Genomic DNA, 16,105 nt, shown 5'->3' with positions numbered 1-16,105 from the left:
TGTTTGTGTAACTTAATTTTTTATTTGTTAAATTTAGCCCCAACATTTAATATGTCTACACTCGGTGACGACAGGGACTCGACCGTCGTCGACTCGACTGAGTTTAAGCCTAATGATGTTCTTTGCGGTCGGGCAGGCCATTCGGGGGAGAGACCCATTAACGATGAAGCTAAGTCAGTTCGAGAGGCCCGGCATCTTAGAAAGGATATTTTGACTCAAATTGGGGAACTTTCTGTAGCCCTAGGTTCTTTGAGTGATAAGCAAGAATTGTTACTTTTTAGATCTAAGTTAGGCTATCTACTTTAGAAGAGGAATTACGGCATTTCCATGCTCTTTTGAGTAAAAATTTTCAACTCTGCAATTTTGGCAGAACTTCGATCGTGATAGGGTGGATCCCGAATTTAACTCGTTGAAAAATAACTTCGAACAAAAAGTAAGTGAGTTCTCAGATATGTTGGATGCTGACATACATCCTGAGGATAGCGCCTCAAATGTAAGCACTAGGATGTCTAGGAGTTCGTCTCGGATAGTTGCACAAATTAACCTACAGTTAAGACGAGAGGAGCTCCAGATACAAGCTGAGGCCGAAGCAAAAGCCTTTGAGGCCATGGCGAGAGCTGAGGCCATACGAGCTGAGGCTGCCGTGAGAGCTGAGGCCGCACGAGCAGAGGCTGTCGCGAGAGCTGAGGCCGAAGCGAGAGCTGCTGAGGCCGCCGCGAGAGCCGAAGCGAGAGCTGCTGAGTTCGCACTCAAAGACGCTCAGTTGAGGGCTGAACAACGTAAGGAGGTAGCTTTAGCTGAATATCGATCAGAGGTGGGCTCCCGGCGTAGCTCTAAGAAGGGATCTTCTAGGCATTCCAGAAGTGAACATCAATCACAGTTTAATTTACATAACCTTTTCCAGACGCCTGTTCAATCTGTAAGTGGACCAGTGCAATCCACACGTTTTCAAGCTGTTTCAGGAGGTCTCAGGGCCGCGGCTAAGGGTCTTCCGAAGGCTGTAGAGCCAAGGCCTGCGAATTATAGCCGAACTCCTCCCCCAACCGCTACGATCACGGCTGACCAAATCATTGTTTCAGTAAGGTTGTTCATCAGCATCAATGGAGCACTTCCTCATTTATGAAATGGCACTGCGGTAACTCAGAAGTGGTTGCGGACTCATCGATCGGCTGTGGATACTCAGGTTAAGCACTCTAAGCTACCCACGTTGAATGAACTCAGATCTGTGCAAAAACTGTTTGCTGGCTAAAATCAAAGATGTCTTGGTGGTTTGGTTTGGTTTGGTTTGGTTTTGAATCTCTATCCTCGGACTGACAAAGCCTTGATAGGTTATTCCTGGTACTTGTTCGCATACTTGTAGAGGCTCTTGACGCAGGGCCGGTTACCGAGATTGGCAGAGTGAAGTTTTCCGATTGTTGAAGTCTTGTTGCCGAGAAATTATTCCATTCACTAGGTGCCGCTGAATGGAGAGCAGTCCTGAAATGCGTTGCTCAAACGCACACCCCGAGAGTCGAACCAGCGCCGCGTGATCTTGAGTCCGGCGCGTAACCACTGAGCTAACGGGGCGGACTGAGCTAACGGGGCGGACAGGTGCTTATAACTTAGCCCATAAAACCAAAGACCTGGCAGACAGGCTATTTGTTTTGTATAATCTCGTTTGCACCAACTTCAAATATGCTTTTTGCTGTATATGGAGTTGTAGGTTACTGTTCGTTAATAACTAGGCCTAAATGAGATTTTAGTGTAACTGTTACTCGCAAAGCTGCAAACACAAGCGCTCATTTCAGGAGATGCTTTTTCTCACTTTCCTACAGTCAATTTGTTTGCAAGTTTGCTTAGAATTGGCTCATACAAATAAGTAGCCTACAATTGAGTTAAGAGATTGGAAATATCTCATGCGAAGCGAGTTTCAAGTGTAAGCCTACGAAGAAAAAGCAAAGGAGATTGTAGTGTAGCAACCAAGCCAAATTTCAAACCTATATATAATTTTATTTCGGATTCAGTGGCGTAGCTAGGGAATGTGCCAGAATGTGCCGTCCGGGGCGGATTCAGATTTTGCCGCCCCTTCAAGAAAAAGCATGTGAAACTGAAATACGTTTTTTTATCAGATTATAATCAAAATCAAAAATCGTAGTCTGAAAATGCCGCCCCCAGACGTCCAGCCCGGAGCGGTCCGCCCCCCCCCCCCCCCCCCCCAAGCTACGCCACTGTTCCGATTCAACCACGTTTTGTTGCTTCTACCTTTTTCTGTACTTCAAGCTATGTTTAAGCATGGACTGTTTTTCGATATGATGTTCAGAAATAAAAACAAACTGAATACTGTTTCTTTTTAAAAAAGGTAAAGATTGTTGGCTCATCTACACCGATTAGGCCTACTCATAGGCCTACATACTTTGTCTATAACAACACCGCTAAGTGTTAATAGAGCTTTCTCCCCCACAAATAAAATGCTAGGAATAGTTAGAATGTATTTCACATCATCAGTGAAATGTAGCTTATTATCTTTACCATAGATATGTTAGGTCCTACCTTAACGGAAGGCGTGTATGGACTTCACTGAATCTATTAATAAAAACGTCCAGGTATATTTTCTCGGTCATCATTTCCTTTTTAAACACCAACAGAACCAAGTTCGTCTGTCTCATCTGGAACATAGACCTGCGTGTAGGCTTGTCTATCGAAGATAGAGAGCGAGAAGCCACTCTCACAAACCGCACTACTGAACCCGAATGATTCCACAGTATAGCGGCAAGCTTAGCCTATATGCATTCGGGAATGCCAGTTGTTGATTGTACAGTTCTTTCAGTGACCTACTATATTGGAATCCTGGTGTTTTGCAACTTCCACACGGTCATGTATAGAAACTATTTTGAGACTTGCAATTCCGCCTCTGATGAAATATCTATCTTCAGTTGCATACCGGTAGCCTATATAGTGAAATGAGCGATTCACGGTACAAGAAGTTTTCATTTCCTTCTAGAAAGGGCAACAACAGATGTGTAAAACCATAAAATGTATGCAAATTTGAGCTTCAACACTACATTTAACATTATAAAAACAAAAAACAAAAAGCGAACGTTTTCGGCTAGTCATATAGCCCTTTTCAAGCCTATAAGAAAATACATTTTTAAAAGAAATGCTAAAGAATCATATAGTATCACAGCAAAAATATGGTCAAATCTAAACATTTGAGCAACTGCCTCGCTCACACAAAATGATAACTGAAAATTACACAGCACAACGGGTCAAGTATTTCAGAGGTAAAATTAATTGATTGTTCAGACAAGGACTCAGGCAGATTACGCAAGAAAGACAGAAGCACAAGAGATAGTGGCTAGCCGAGATAGATTATGACTAGCCGAAAACGTTCGCTTTTTGTTTTTATAATGTTAAATGTAGTGTTGTTGCTGAGTCATGTCTGTGGTTTAAAAGAGTTACCTCTCTACCCAAATTGTATAATTTGAGCTTCATCTCCAAACCTATTTTGTCTATCACAGCAGTGACAGCATACATAAGTAACTTTCTCAGATACCTTTCCTCCTCCATTCTTGCAGCAACTAGTAACTCTTCCATTACCGTCCAAGAAATCAGTAAAGCGTGTATTTAGATTGCGCTGACATCGTAGCAGTGCTTCACCAGTTTCATGATCATGTTCTTCATTATAGTTATCTAGTCATGCAATTTGTTGCATTTCTGCAGAAGCGCATCATATCCATCATCCCTATAGCCTACGGCCCTACGCAGTAACTGAATCATGTTGATTGAAGTGTTTAACAACTTTAGCGATTCATTTATGTCTGTTTCTCGCATCTGAAGCAGGTATCGGCTGGCTTCAAAATTCAGAGTATTTTTTTTATCAACAGAGCACAGAACTCGTTTTTAGCCCGGTTTTTAAAGATTTCTTTGACAATCTGTGATAACTTGGAATCTTTTTTCATGGTGTAATTAAACAACTTTATGAGCAGGCCTCGTTCTTCATGCGCAATTTTATCACAAGTACCTCGAAAACTCAGTTCATTTACTTCCAGAAACTACACCATTTCTCTATCTACTGCACTGTAGCCTATGCCTACTCTGGATCTAACAAGCAATAAATCTCGAGTCTGTCTGTTTAACACAGCATTCGACCACACCGTTAAACACACAATGTTTAAAATGAAACAACCCATGGGGTACAGTATAAAACTAAAAAGTCAGCGAAAAGAGGTAATTAATATGATTCTTCCCAGGGGGGCTAACAGTTTTGCAGGGGGGCCTTAGTGGGGGTAGTAAAATTGTTGAAAGCTTAAAAAATTCACAGAACATTTGTGCATAATGTAGCAGAAAGCTTTCAAGTGATATTTATATTTGATTGTAAAATGAGAACTTACAAAAGGCCGTGCTGTTGTGTGGTACGGGCCACGTGGTTTTGTGTAGTAGCTATGAGCTAGTGGCCCATATTACACCACCAGCAGTGAAGCTATATTTATAACAAAGTTTATTAAAAATTTTAATATAAAAACCAGGACCATGAATGGGCACATGAGACCTGTGGTTATCTCACTCAGGCAAAGTAATATTTCTGCGACAATGGGCAACAACTTTTTTTTACTATTTGTGCACCAACTTTTCTACTTCGTGATGTGTTTTTGGTTTGTCGTTTTGATTAAAATCTTTCAACTATTAAATCATTTTTATATACTTAGTTAACAATTGGATAGTTAAGTTACTTGAATCAACATTAGACAACGAACAGTTGATATTCTTCTAAAAGATTTGACGGTCCATACTATACTCAGCAGCTTTGTCATATGGGCCACCGCCAGGTCAAAATTTAACCACAGTTAGTGCTGGAAGTGTGAGGTTTTCAGTTTTTGTTTTCCAGCTACTTTTTTGATACTGGAGTCTTTATCAACAAGCCTAGTTTCGTGAAAAAATCAGTTAAGTTGTGAGAGCTAGTTAAGATCTGCAGTAGCCTGCGCATGCCAAGAATGTTGCTGCTTCGCCGCTTGCTAACAGTTTGACTGAACGTTTTTCAACTTACTTTTTCTCATTTTTTACTGCTTCCTCAAGGCAACAATAAAGCTTTATATTATTATAAGTCAGCAAAATGTGCAAAATTTTAAAAATTTCAGTCAGATAGTAGCAGCAGTCAAAATGTGACAAATCAGGCCGCACCTCCAGGTAGTCAAGAATGGACTAAATCATTTCTTCCATCATGTTAAAACAATGCGACTGATAGTTTATTGAACAACACGTTATGTAGCTCAACAACAACATTCCACAAACACGAATTCAGCGACTAGACTTAAAAGGCTTGCTCAGACAAAATAAAGATGATAAAAATTCAAATAAAAATCCCAGCATAGCCGAGTTACAACAGTTTGTTGCTACAAAATCTCAGCTTAAATATGTACTTAGTCCGGAAAACTTTAGAATACGAATAAACTAATAACAGGCTGATCATAAATCAGCCCCACACTTGCCATAGTGAAGTTTGGTAGGTCTAAACAAAATTTTAAAGAACTGCTTTGCTATCAGCGGTGGCCTTTGGGGTTGCAAGTTGGTAAAGCAAGTTACTATTCAAGTGCCTCAAACGTTTCATTTAAGCCATAAGACACAAGTGCAGCCCGTGACATAAGAGCACAAAAATATCAACAGTGCGTTCAAAACTATCCATACCCTCCCAAAATTAAAGCCAATCTGGTCAAGCAATAGCATATGAAAGACAGACTTTTTCCAGCGGTCTGTAACTGCCAACTGCAATAATTCATTACGATTAAACAACTTGTCTTCAAAAACAAAGAAAAGGGCACAGTTCATTCTTGCATTACACAGTGAACAAAATATTTTCCAAACAGTCGTGCATGACATATTATTTGCTCTCAGGAACAAATATTCCGCAGTCGCTGATCCGGCAATCCGACCTAGGCCGTTCGTTGAACGTTGGTAAATTTTCTATGCTCTTCAGAAGCTCCGTTCCTTCCACAAGTTTCCTGGGGCAAACAAAAACATAACTCGTCTCAGCTTCCAAAATCAGTCATTTTTACGTTGATTCAACCTCTATATTTATAGTTGGGGCCAGGCCCGGATTTGGGGGGGGCAGAGGGGCGCAGGTGCCCCGGGCCCCCCGACTTCTGAAGGGCCCCCCAACGTGAAAAAAATGTGATTTTGTGTTAATTTTTTTTCTTTCGGCCTTTGACGTTTCTGCAAAATGCTGTGCAGTGCTGGATTAATGCTACTGTAGACATAAAGGTTGGCGTTTTTTTTCCAAATATGTTAAATTGTTAACCATCAGACAAAAATAAAAAAACAAGTTTTTATTTGAAGACAAGAATAATCTCATAATCCATAAAATCAGAAGAGAAGCAACACTTTGAAATTTTTCTGATATTAAATCCCCATAAAACGTCATAGCAACGTAAAAAAATAAATAAGTATAAAACAAAACAACGCACAAGTATGACACTTACCCAAATGCAACATATTGGCAGTCCATCCATGAGGTGGGTTGTAGCGTGACATAAAATTGTGATGCATTTGTGTGTCTTCCTTTGTTCGCCATTCCCAGAATGCCTCGGTTGTCGTGCGGAATCGCAAAGTTCTCGTCTTCAAACACTTCACCAAATATGGATTCTCCGGCATCTCCTCTTCCGTGCAAAATATCTGAAAATAGCAGCAAAACAACGTAAAGATGATGTTTTTCCTATTCATTTTTTCCTTCACAACAAGCAGTTGGTGCTCAAAGACCCAGAGTTGCCAGTCCGCAGTTTTCCCGCGGAATTGGGCTAGTTTTGTTTTGGAGTCGCGGAATAATTTGAGCAGTCGCGTTTTTTTTTGGTTTTGTTCCATTTTTCACCAATAGTTTTTTTCGATTTTGACTATATTTTGCGCAAATTTGTCATAGTTTGGGGGACTATTTTTGGGCTTGTTTCATCACTTGTAACGATTGAGTTACTTTTTAGTAGCAAGTAGGCTGAAAATTAAAAAAAAAACTTCTGGAAACCTTGGAAGCAGCTATTCCGATAATACACTCCTAAAAATCCTGAGCACTGCACTGCAGTTTCAGGTTTGAAAATATCAAGACATTTTATATCTATACAAAGCAAGTGTGTCCAGTTGCCAGCGATAGGGTTACTGAAAAAGTATTTTCAAACGGTCTATTTATGACAGCAGGTTACAGACAGACAGGCATGAGCCACTGAATGCTACAACTTTTCAATCCGTAAGCTTCACCCCCAAAAAAAAACATTAAACTATAAAACAGCAAATAAACCACATTTAGTTACTATTAGTATAAGGTCTAGTTAAAAAGATATAAAAACGCTGAATAATACCATACCATCAATATCAGCAAAATCATTATTGCGATAACAAAATGAAACGATACATTGTTATTCCAGCTGATGAGTGTTTCTAGCTTTTACATCTTGCCTACGTAAGGTGCACCGCTGCACCTACGTACTTTACATGTCACGTACCAACTTATCACAAACGAAACCATTTTAAGTGTCCGCCCCGTAAACTCAGTGGCTAAGTGTCCGACTCAAGATCAAGCGGCGCTTGTTCGACTCTCGGGGTGTGCTTGAGAAGCACGAATAATTTCTCAGCAACAACACTTTAACAACAATGGAAACTTCACTCTGCCAACTTCAGTAACCGGACCTGTGTCAGTGATTTAAAAGCCTCCGCAAGTATGCAAATCTGCCAGGAATAACCTACCAGAGGCTTTGTCAGTTCGAGGATAAAGATTCAAAATCAACTCGTCAAAAGGAAAACAGCATTTTTAGTTAAAAAAAAAAAACACCATACAGTTTGCTTTTCTACTCACCTCCACCCTGTATCCAACCGTTAGGGACGATCCTGTGAATAGGAGTGTTCAGGTAATGTAGTTGCAAACCGCTTGATAAAGCTCCTTTCTCACCAGTACAGAGAGCTTGAAAATTTTCACATGTTTTTGGACAAATGTTGGTGAAAAGTTCAAATAAAAGATTCCCTTTCACTTCTCCTTCAATGGATACTTCCATAAACACAAACGAATGCTAAAACGTACAGGATATGGTTTTAACTGTACGCATTGTATTGATAAGTCCCACATGTTATTGAGACAAAATACTTTGGCAATGTTGAAGTTAGGCTAATTATTCTTTTCTATGTGCACTCACAGTGGGGTAGGACCAGCTTAATCAATTTTTTGCAACCTTTCAAAATTATAGAACATATAAAAAGACAAAAAAAAACAATTATACACCCAATGCAGTACGGTATATATTATGCAAATTACGGGAATGAAAAGCATGCCGCAAGTACCAGTAAAAACAAAAGGCAAAAGAAAATGAAAGAAGTTCATATGGAAGGTCACTGATGATCAAATATGATTTTTCTGTTGAAGAAGAAACTAACAGTACCGTAGGCTACATTTACTGAACTAATTACATTACAATTTGGGTAGAGAGGTTGCTTTCTTAAACTATAAACAATGTGTTTTTAACCATGACTATGTTGTTGCTCAGTTATGTCTGTTTACAATAACATTAGTAAAAAAAAAATTTTAAGCTACTAAATTTTTACGAATTTTTAGAGCTAACCGATAAATATAACAACCTCACACCAAACAATTTTGTTGAAAATTTATAAATAATTAATTTTTCTGAAAATTCAATAGAAATGCTATTCGTTGCTTCAAAATATACATTTTACTCAAAATAAATATGCAAATAAACACCTTGTTTTCGATGAAGTAATCTTTGTATGCTTCTTCAGCCATTGCTGTATACAAAGCAGGTGGTCTAAAGTCTTCATAGTTATGCTCCTCGTGAGCCCATTGGAGAAGTTCTTTGTGATCTCCAGTAAGATTTCCTCCAACAAAGCACATTACAGGTTCTGTGAAAGCCCACACATCTCCCTTGAGTTCCTACAAAGTATGTGGCAAATAATCACAGGCTATCAACTTTGTACCATGATAATGAACATTTTTTTTTACAAACATAAGTAATGCTTTATTGCTGACAACTTTGCTATTGATAGACAACTGGCATTTGATATAAGAAATTTGAATTTACAGTCCAAGACAGCATCTAGACCGAAAAACTGCAAAGTTGTTTGGTGCTGCAAGTTATTTTTGGTGTAAATCTGTATTTTTGTGTAGCTTATTTCTACCAATATTTGACACTTTCTCGACAAGTATTGAAATGCACATTAAACATTTCTCCTCTCTCATCAGCTGCTGCTGCAACGGTAGGCATGTGTGTGGCTCACAAAAAGTATGGGTAGTCTACTATTTTGCAATTACACTATTCTATGCATAATTACAGCAAGTCTAAATTATTTTGCATTGATAGCATGTTGATCAAAAGGCCTATAATATTTTTTCATTAAAAAAACAACATGCATTATTTGAAAAAGTTATTTCTACGACAAAATGAACTTCAATATAATGGTCATAAAATATCAGGTTATGGAAGCTTACATTAAAAAAAATAAACATTGAAAAAAGCAATATACCCTACGGTACCGTACGTATAAAATCTGTGGGTTACTCTTCAAGTTGCAAGTTGGCAACAAGGTAGGTACAAGGGTAAAAACAACAAAAATGACATTTTTTGTTTATAATTAAAAAAGGATATGGAACATCAATTGCCACCGCAACAACTCACAATTTTCTTGCTTTCAACAAACTGATCCCATTCACATTCAAGCATAGGCTTTATCATGGGATCTTCAAACTTGTCAGGATATTTCCTTAATAAGTCCTAAGAAAATATTGATATATAATTGTATAACTAGAAGAAATAAAAAAATACATAATAAAGCAACTTTTATGAAACTATGAATATGAAATTGATAAACATTCATAACTTCATTATAAGTTTGGAGGCAAATTTTTGAAACAGAACAGTTCAACGATTGCAATGTGAAAACACCTGTCAAATACTTTTGTTTGAATTTCTAACATGTAGAAAATTGTTAGACTTTTGAGTGTTAAACTATATGCTTGGCGTAATATAGAACCGTTGTATTAAAGTTTAAATATATTAATTTAAAATTATAAATGATAAAGCTTTGGTAGAGAGTTTGCTTTGTTGAACCATAGAGAAATAAAGCAAAGTAACTTCAGCGGGTTTAACATGATGTATTACATACACATTACACAAATATAACATAATTAAAAATAAACTCTAACATTTTTGACACGTACGTGTGTCCTCATCAAGAATTCCTGATGAGGACACACGTACATCGTACGTGTCGAAAACGTTAGAGTTTATTTTTAATTATGTTATATTTGTGTAATGTGTATGTAATACATCATGTTAAACCCACTGAAGTTACTTTGCTTTATTTCTCAATTATAAATGAAGTAGACCAAGCGTCAGTGACCCATGCCAAGATATTGATAAAGTCAATCATGGTCATCAGCTCCAGTTCAACTTACGTTAGATCAGAATCAACTATGTAAAAATTGTAAACAGGACAAAAATCCTATAGCTTATTTAAGTTGTTAAAAAAGATAAGTACAATTTAAAATGTTTTATTATCAGCACATTAAATAAAAAAAGTTACTTACAACATGCACATTTAAAACATTTTATATTAGCATAAAAAGGCTTGATTGCGATAATTTACATTGAAGGGCACAAAAAGTCCATGAAACCTAAAAATTGACATGAACAATTAGTCTGACCAATTCAACTGTTACATGCAATCAAGTCTACGTTAAATTGTATTTCACTTTCCAAAGATTGGTTGAATTATTATGACCAGACTGAGAAAGCATCTAAAAGGTTATTTCTGGCAGTTTCACATACTTTCAAAGGCTTGTTGAACCACTAACATAGCCTCCGTCACTGAGGTTGACAGAGTGAGGTCTCCTATTTATTAAAATTTTGTTGCCTATATGTGTAAAGTATTCTATCTAACTAATACCCTTAAACACATGTACTGAGAGTTAAATCAGCATTCCTTGGTCTTGCTGCTCCTTTGAGAGTGAGAAGAACACTGGAACGGCAATCAAAAGGGCGCCGGTTCGACACCACTCAAGAGCATGCGGCTGTGTCTGTGGCAGGACACTTGAAGGCATGCCTGAAGGTGGACACGAAGATTGGCTTCCTTGCCTTCCCGTCCACTTAATCTAAATCTTCAACCACCGGGTGTAAGCCTGGATACGACAAACAAACAAACAAACAAGCTGCTCCTTTGATGCTAAGTCAGGCCTGAAAACTACCAGGAACTAGGGCAACAAAGAAAGTATCAATAACAAAGTTATGAATTTAGAAAAAAACATGCAATCCAGAAACGCACTTCATATATAGCCTATTAGTTTTTTAATCTGGTTAATCAGAGAAGTTGTGCAACACAATTTACCTCGGCACAGGCGGTAGCAATATGGAACATTTCACTCTTGAGCAAACCATAGACTTCTATGCAAGTTTTGGTAAGCATCTTGAAGCAATAATTTAGGCTTTTTGCAGGTGTTAAACAACTGTAAATATAAACAATCACTATTGATCCTGTTTTAATTGATGAACCATTTTATAATATTTGCAAGTGATAGAACAACAGCTCTGGACAAACTCCGGCCACTTTTTTCAACTCCGGCTCTGGGCGTGAAGTGATAGTGGCTCTCGCCTGGAGGCGGAGATGTGTGAGCCAACTGTGTGTGTGGCTGTGGTTGCTCTTAAATGAACCTTTTTAAAGGACCATAAGCATTGCCATAAACACATTCTTTAGGAGAGCCTGGCTATCGCTTCACTGGTGTATCAACAGCCAGGGTCATTGAAGGGATGGTATGTAATTTGGACCCAGTACCAATGAGGCTTTCAGGCCCCAAATTTAGCCACTTCTAAGAAAAACACACCATATCTAATGAATACGAAGTGGTTTCTTCCCGAGGTCCTTGGAAATAGTACGGTTCCCGAGCTCATTGGAATAGTTACGGGCCCTTAAAATCATTCCGGGTCCGAAAGTACCCTCTGGACATCCCTGTCATTGCTACTGCCAACAACCGCTTGGTTAAAACTATGATTATACGAGATAGATATTAACAAAGGCCGGAAAAGTTGACATTCTCTAACCGGAAACTCCTATTTAGGGCCAAAACCTTGCCTCCGGTACATCACTATTCGCAAGAGGAATCGCAATGTCACTTAATTACTAGCCTAAATTTTTCTTGCAAAATATCTGTCACAGCGACTAATCCAGCCTGGAGTTGACATGGTAACATTTTTCCACTGGCGGTGACAAAGATCAATCTTGAGAATTTATTTTTAATATCCACTGAGAGAGGGAAAAAAATTATATTTCGTCTCTTGCGAGAATAAGAGGGAGGGTACAATTATAAACAGTACAAATAAGATCGCACCATAACAATCTAGAGTTCCCAACAGACAGGAAACAGCGAAAGTCCATACTAGTCATCGAGTCAACTGCTTTTCGTGTTCTTATTGTAACAAATGGCAAGCATGGGCAAATTACGTTAAAACAAAATTTGGCTGATGATATTCAGTAAAAAGGAAAACATAAAAAAATAAAAATTATTTACTGCTGCGATAATCAAGTGAAGTCCTGTAGTTTTATTTAAATATTATATCCTACAGAGAGACTTCAAAAAAGCAGCTGAATTGAAAGAAAAGCTATTTTAGAAACTTTTCCCTCGGCCTAAGATCAGTAGCGTTGACTAGGGGGTCCAGGGAGAACTTTTAAAAACAGGATCGGAATATATTTAGGAGTTTGTAACATTTCAAGGGGCCTGAAAACTTGAAGAAACTTCCGCGCATTCTTTCGTTGCATTTCCTTAAAAGTGTCTGGATTTGAGGTGCAAAGATTTCATTAGTAGGCAACTGGCCCTACATTATTCTTTCAACGACCATGCCTAATATAACATTTTGAAAAATAAAGTAAACATGCTCGCATACTATCGCATACATACAAATACTTTGAACTTGTGGAGCAGGTTAGTTTTCCAGGGAGCCACTTTAACAGGTAGGCACTTTAACATAGGACAGTTTTCTGTGCGAACCAGCTACCACCATTGCGCCGCAGCGCATTGGTTAAGAAAGGTAGGACAATTTTCCTTGTAAACTCAATTGATTACAGTCATTAAGATCCTTCTTGCACTCGGCTCAGTTGCAGAAGAAAAAAGAACATTAGCAGAGGGTGGGAATCGAACCCACGCAATCGAAATAACTATTCCCTTGCCCTAACCTTAACCCATTAGGCCACGCTTCTTGTGGCGATACATTCACTTAATTTTTTTTTGTATCAAAAATCTTTCGAGTAGATCATAGCATCTTTTCACATATAAACTAGGTGGGCACTTGCCCACCTAGTCCCTTTGCTTGCCCCCCTAGCCCTTTCTTTGCCCCCCTAGTTTGAAACTAGGTGGGCAATTTTTAAGACTTAATTTTTGTTTAAATTAGATCCAAGTTAAAAAATGAACAGCTAAATATCAGTGGTTCTCAACCTTTTTTTTGGCTGTTAGGCTACCCTAATCTCCGCCCTGCAGTGAGCCAATTACCCCCAAGATCAATTTTCAAAAAGAAAGTGTTTATTGCTATGTATTGCAAAGGGCTAACTATGACAATCAAAATGCAGTACAATGCCGAATACAAGATGACAATGCGTGGTAAACATTCAATGCGAAGGTTGGACCTGGACTTCAGCCGCCAGCTTTGTGATCCTGGGCTTTGTGGTACTGAGGGCGATTCTTGTGCTGCTTTCGACATCCAGGCGATTGCACTTCTGTGTCTTCATTCCCAAGACAGTTGAAAACCTTTGTTCACGTTGTTGAAAAAGATGTCAGGATATTTAATGCAGTGTCGCTAATGTTGGTGCGTCCTGGGGTCTGCCAAACCAGAAGGGTTCCAATCCAAGCCTTTCCCCTTGAAATCACGTTTCAACGCTTCGTGCATTCGGAGAGTGATAAATTCTTCTTTGGCCGGAAAGTCGTCATCATCCACCTGGCTGTCATCATATGTGAAGGGCTCAGCGCAACATTGGAGACTAAAGCCGTGTCCAAATTCGGAAAGTAGTTGGCCAATGTCCATCTTCTTGGCTTGCTGGCCTAAGTGGTCAGCTATATCCTCCTTCAACGCCGCTGTCAACTCAAACCCATTGCCTTCGAAGTAGCCTACATGTCAAGCGTCTGAAACTGCACTACTGTGCCTCTTCCAACTCGGTTGTTCCACAATTTAACCTTCGCGATAAATGCAGCTACGGCTACTTTGGTGTCGATCACAGTTACATTCTTGCCTTGAATTAAAAGATTGTCTTGCTCAATTCACCAAAGATATCAGCCAGGTAGCACAGCTGGGAAATCCACTGTTGGTTAGGGAAATATTCAGCCATGTCTGACTTCTTTTCTATCAGAAAAACATGGATAGCCTCACAAAGTTCGACCAGGCGAGTTATCACCTTGCCAGGAGACAGCTATCGTACTTGTGTGTGGTACAGTAATGCTTCGTATCTTTCTCCCATCTTCTTGCACAGTTCCTTGAAAAGATAGCTGTTCAATTCCTTCGCTTTTATAAAGTTCACAACCTTTACTTGCTTCATTGTTTCCAAATCGGGTCTCGTTACCCCCCCGGGGGTAATTTATCCCCAAGTTGGGAACCACTGAGCTAAATGGAAAGCTTTAGCATACATTTAGAACTTATGAGCCTACCTTTGAGGCTTTGACCTTACTTATAATATCCTTAATGTTCCATTCAAGCAGATTAGTTATCAAATTGTGTTGTGAGCACCTCAAATTTTGTGTGAGATTCTAAATGTCTGAATTACCGAAGTTTGTTTCCTGATTTTCATCAAAATAAAATACCAGCTCTATAGAATCATCTAATTCTTCATAGATTCAACTCAATAGGCTATAATATCTTAGCAGTTGTGTTTCATATACATAGGCTATTACCATAGTTGTTTCTTTTTACTTTAGTACAAGAGACCTCTGCAACTAAATGTTGCTAAATTAAATTTTAATACATTATTATTTACAAAATATTGTGGGCGGGGATGAATATAAGAATCCATTATGGGTCTCAAAAGTTTAGTCTAGTTATAATATGCCTTTTCACCCACAATTTGCCTGAGAAATCTACATTTTTAAGCTTAGGCCTACAAGTTTTACGCTCGGGAAAAAAATGCCCCTTTTTCCGTCATTTACGCGCAAAAAGTGCCCTTTTTAACATAACTCTCGCGCTAAAAGTGCCCTTTTTTGAAAATTTGCCCACCTAGTCCCAATTTGTGAAAAGATGCTATGGAGTAGATCAGTCAAAATATCACGTGCTGAGTCGCATGACTGAAATCAGCTGATTCGCAAGGAAAATTGTCCTACCGTATGTCAAAGTGCCTACCACTTTAACATAACAACTTTTGTAAGAGCCTGTAAAGCAGTGCTTCCCAACCGGTGGATCGCGACCCATTGGTCGGTCGCGAAGCTATTTCCGGTGGGTCGCAAAGCATTTCTAAATGTTAAAATTTTCCAAAAAATTACCGACATCACTGCGGATCTCACAAGCCGCAATTTGGTCTTGAACAGTACCGCACCTTCGCCATCGCTACTCTCATCTTCACTTCATTTGTTGACTTTCCATTTTTATGAATTGTGCACCCTGTTTTCTATTAGATCGGGAAATTATAGCATTATCATTACGTAACAATTATGCAATAATGTAACAAATAGTTAACTTATGTTGTGTCGCATTAACTATTTCAGTACGTACGTCAGTAGTAAAGATGCCATAATAAACATGCCATATGTCATTGTGGGTCGCACAATAAAACTTGCATTAAAAGTGGGTCGCGAACTGAAAAGGTTGGGAAGCACTGCTGTAAAGCATGAACCAATCAGAAGCTGCGTTGTCTGTGACGTCATTACGTAAATGGAAGTTGGACGTAGAGCAGAGAAAAAACGCAAACAGTTCTGACAGAAAGTAAGTTGAGTGAACGTTCCGCCTTAGCCAGCGTGTCTAAGAGGGTTAGGAAACACATTTCGATGACGTGGGTTCGATTCCCACTTCTGTCATACCTCTTTTTTTGCAATTACTAAACAACGTTCAAAGCACTAATCCAATCTCTGGCTGAGTGGTAGAAGGGTCACAATTGTACGGAAGGCACTCCAACCATGTTCTGA

At 38.8% G+C, this 16,105-nt stretch overlaps 1 protein-coding gene across 3 annotated transcripts in view; it reads right to left on the bottom strand.

Moving 5' to 3' along the window:
• The window catches only part of LOC145767011 (putative inactive peptidyl-prolyl cis-trans isomerase-like 6), a 162,908-nt gene extending 151,054 nt beyond the window's left edge, over positions 1-11,854 (bottom strand). The window contains exons 1-7 of one of the 3 annotated variants that reach the window (XM_082578741.1): positions 11,837-11,854; positions 11,344-11,461; positions 9,636-9,731; positions 8,705-8,893; positions 7,811-8,021; positions 6,453-6,645; positions 5,207-5,975 (exon numbers count right to left, since the gene is read on the bottom strand). In XM_082578741.1, coding sequence (XP_082434867.1) covers positions 5,855-5,975; positions 6,453-6,645; positions 7,811-8,021; positions 8,705-8,893; positions 9,636-9,731; positions 11,344-11,421 — 888 coding nt within the window. In that variant the 5' untranslated portion in view covers positions 11,422-11,461; positions 11,837-11,854 and the 3' untranslated portion in view covers positions 5,207-5,854. Of the gene's footprint in view, positions 1-5,206; positions 5,976-6,430; positions 6,646-7,810; positions 8,022-8,704; positions 8,894-9,635; positions 9,732-11,343; positions 11,485-11,836 lie in introns of those variants that run through there. The other 2 variants (XM_082578740.1, XM_082578742.1) reach the window with 2 other exon arrangements.
• Between the last annotated feature and the right edge of the window lie 4,251 nt (positions 11,855-16,105).

This window comes from Aplidium turbinatum, chromosome 3 (genome assembly GCF_918807975.1).
Source record: "Aplidium turbinatum chromosome 3, kaAplTurb1.1, whole genome shotgun sequence".
Lineage (NCBI taxonomy): Eukaryota > Metazoa > Chordata > Ascidiacea > Aplousobranchia > Polyclinidae > Aplidium > Aplidium turbinatum.
This window is presented reverse-complemented; position numbering and strand designations above follow the sequence as displayed.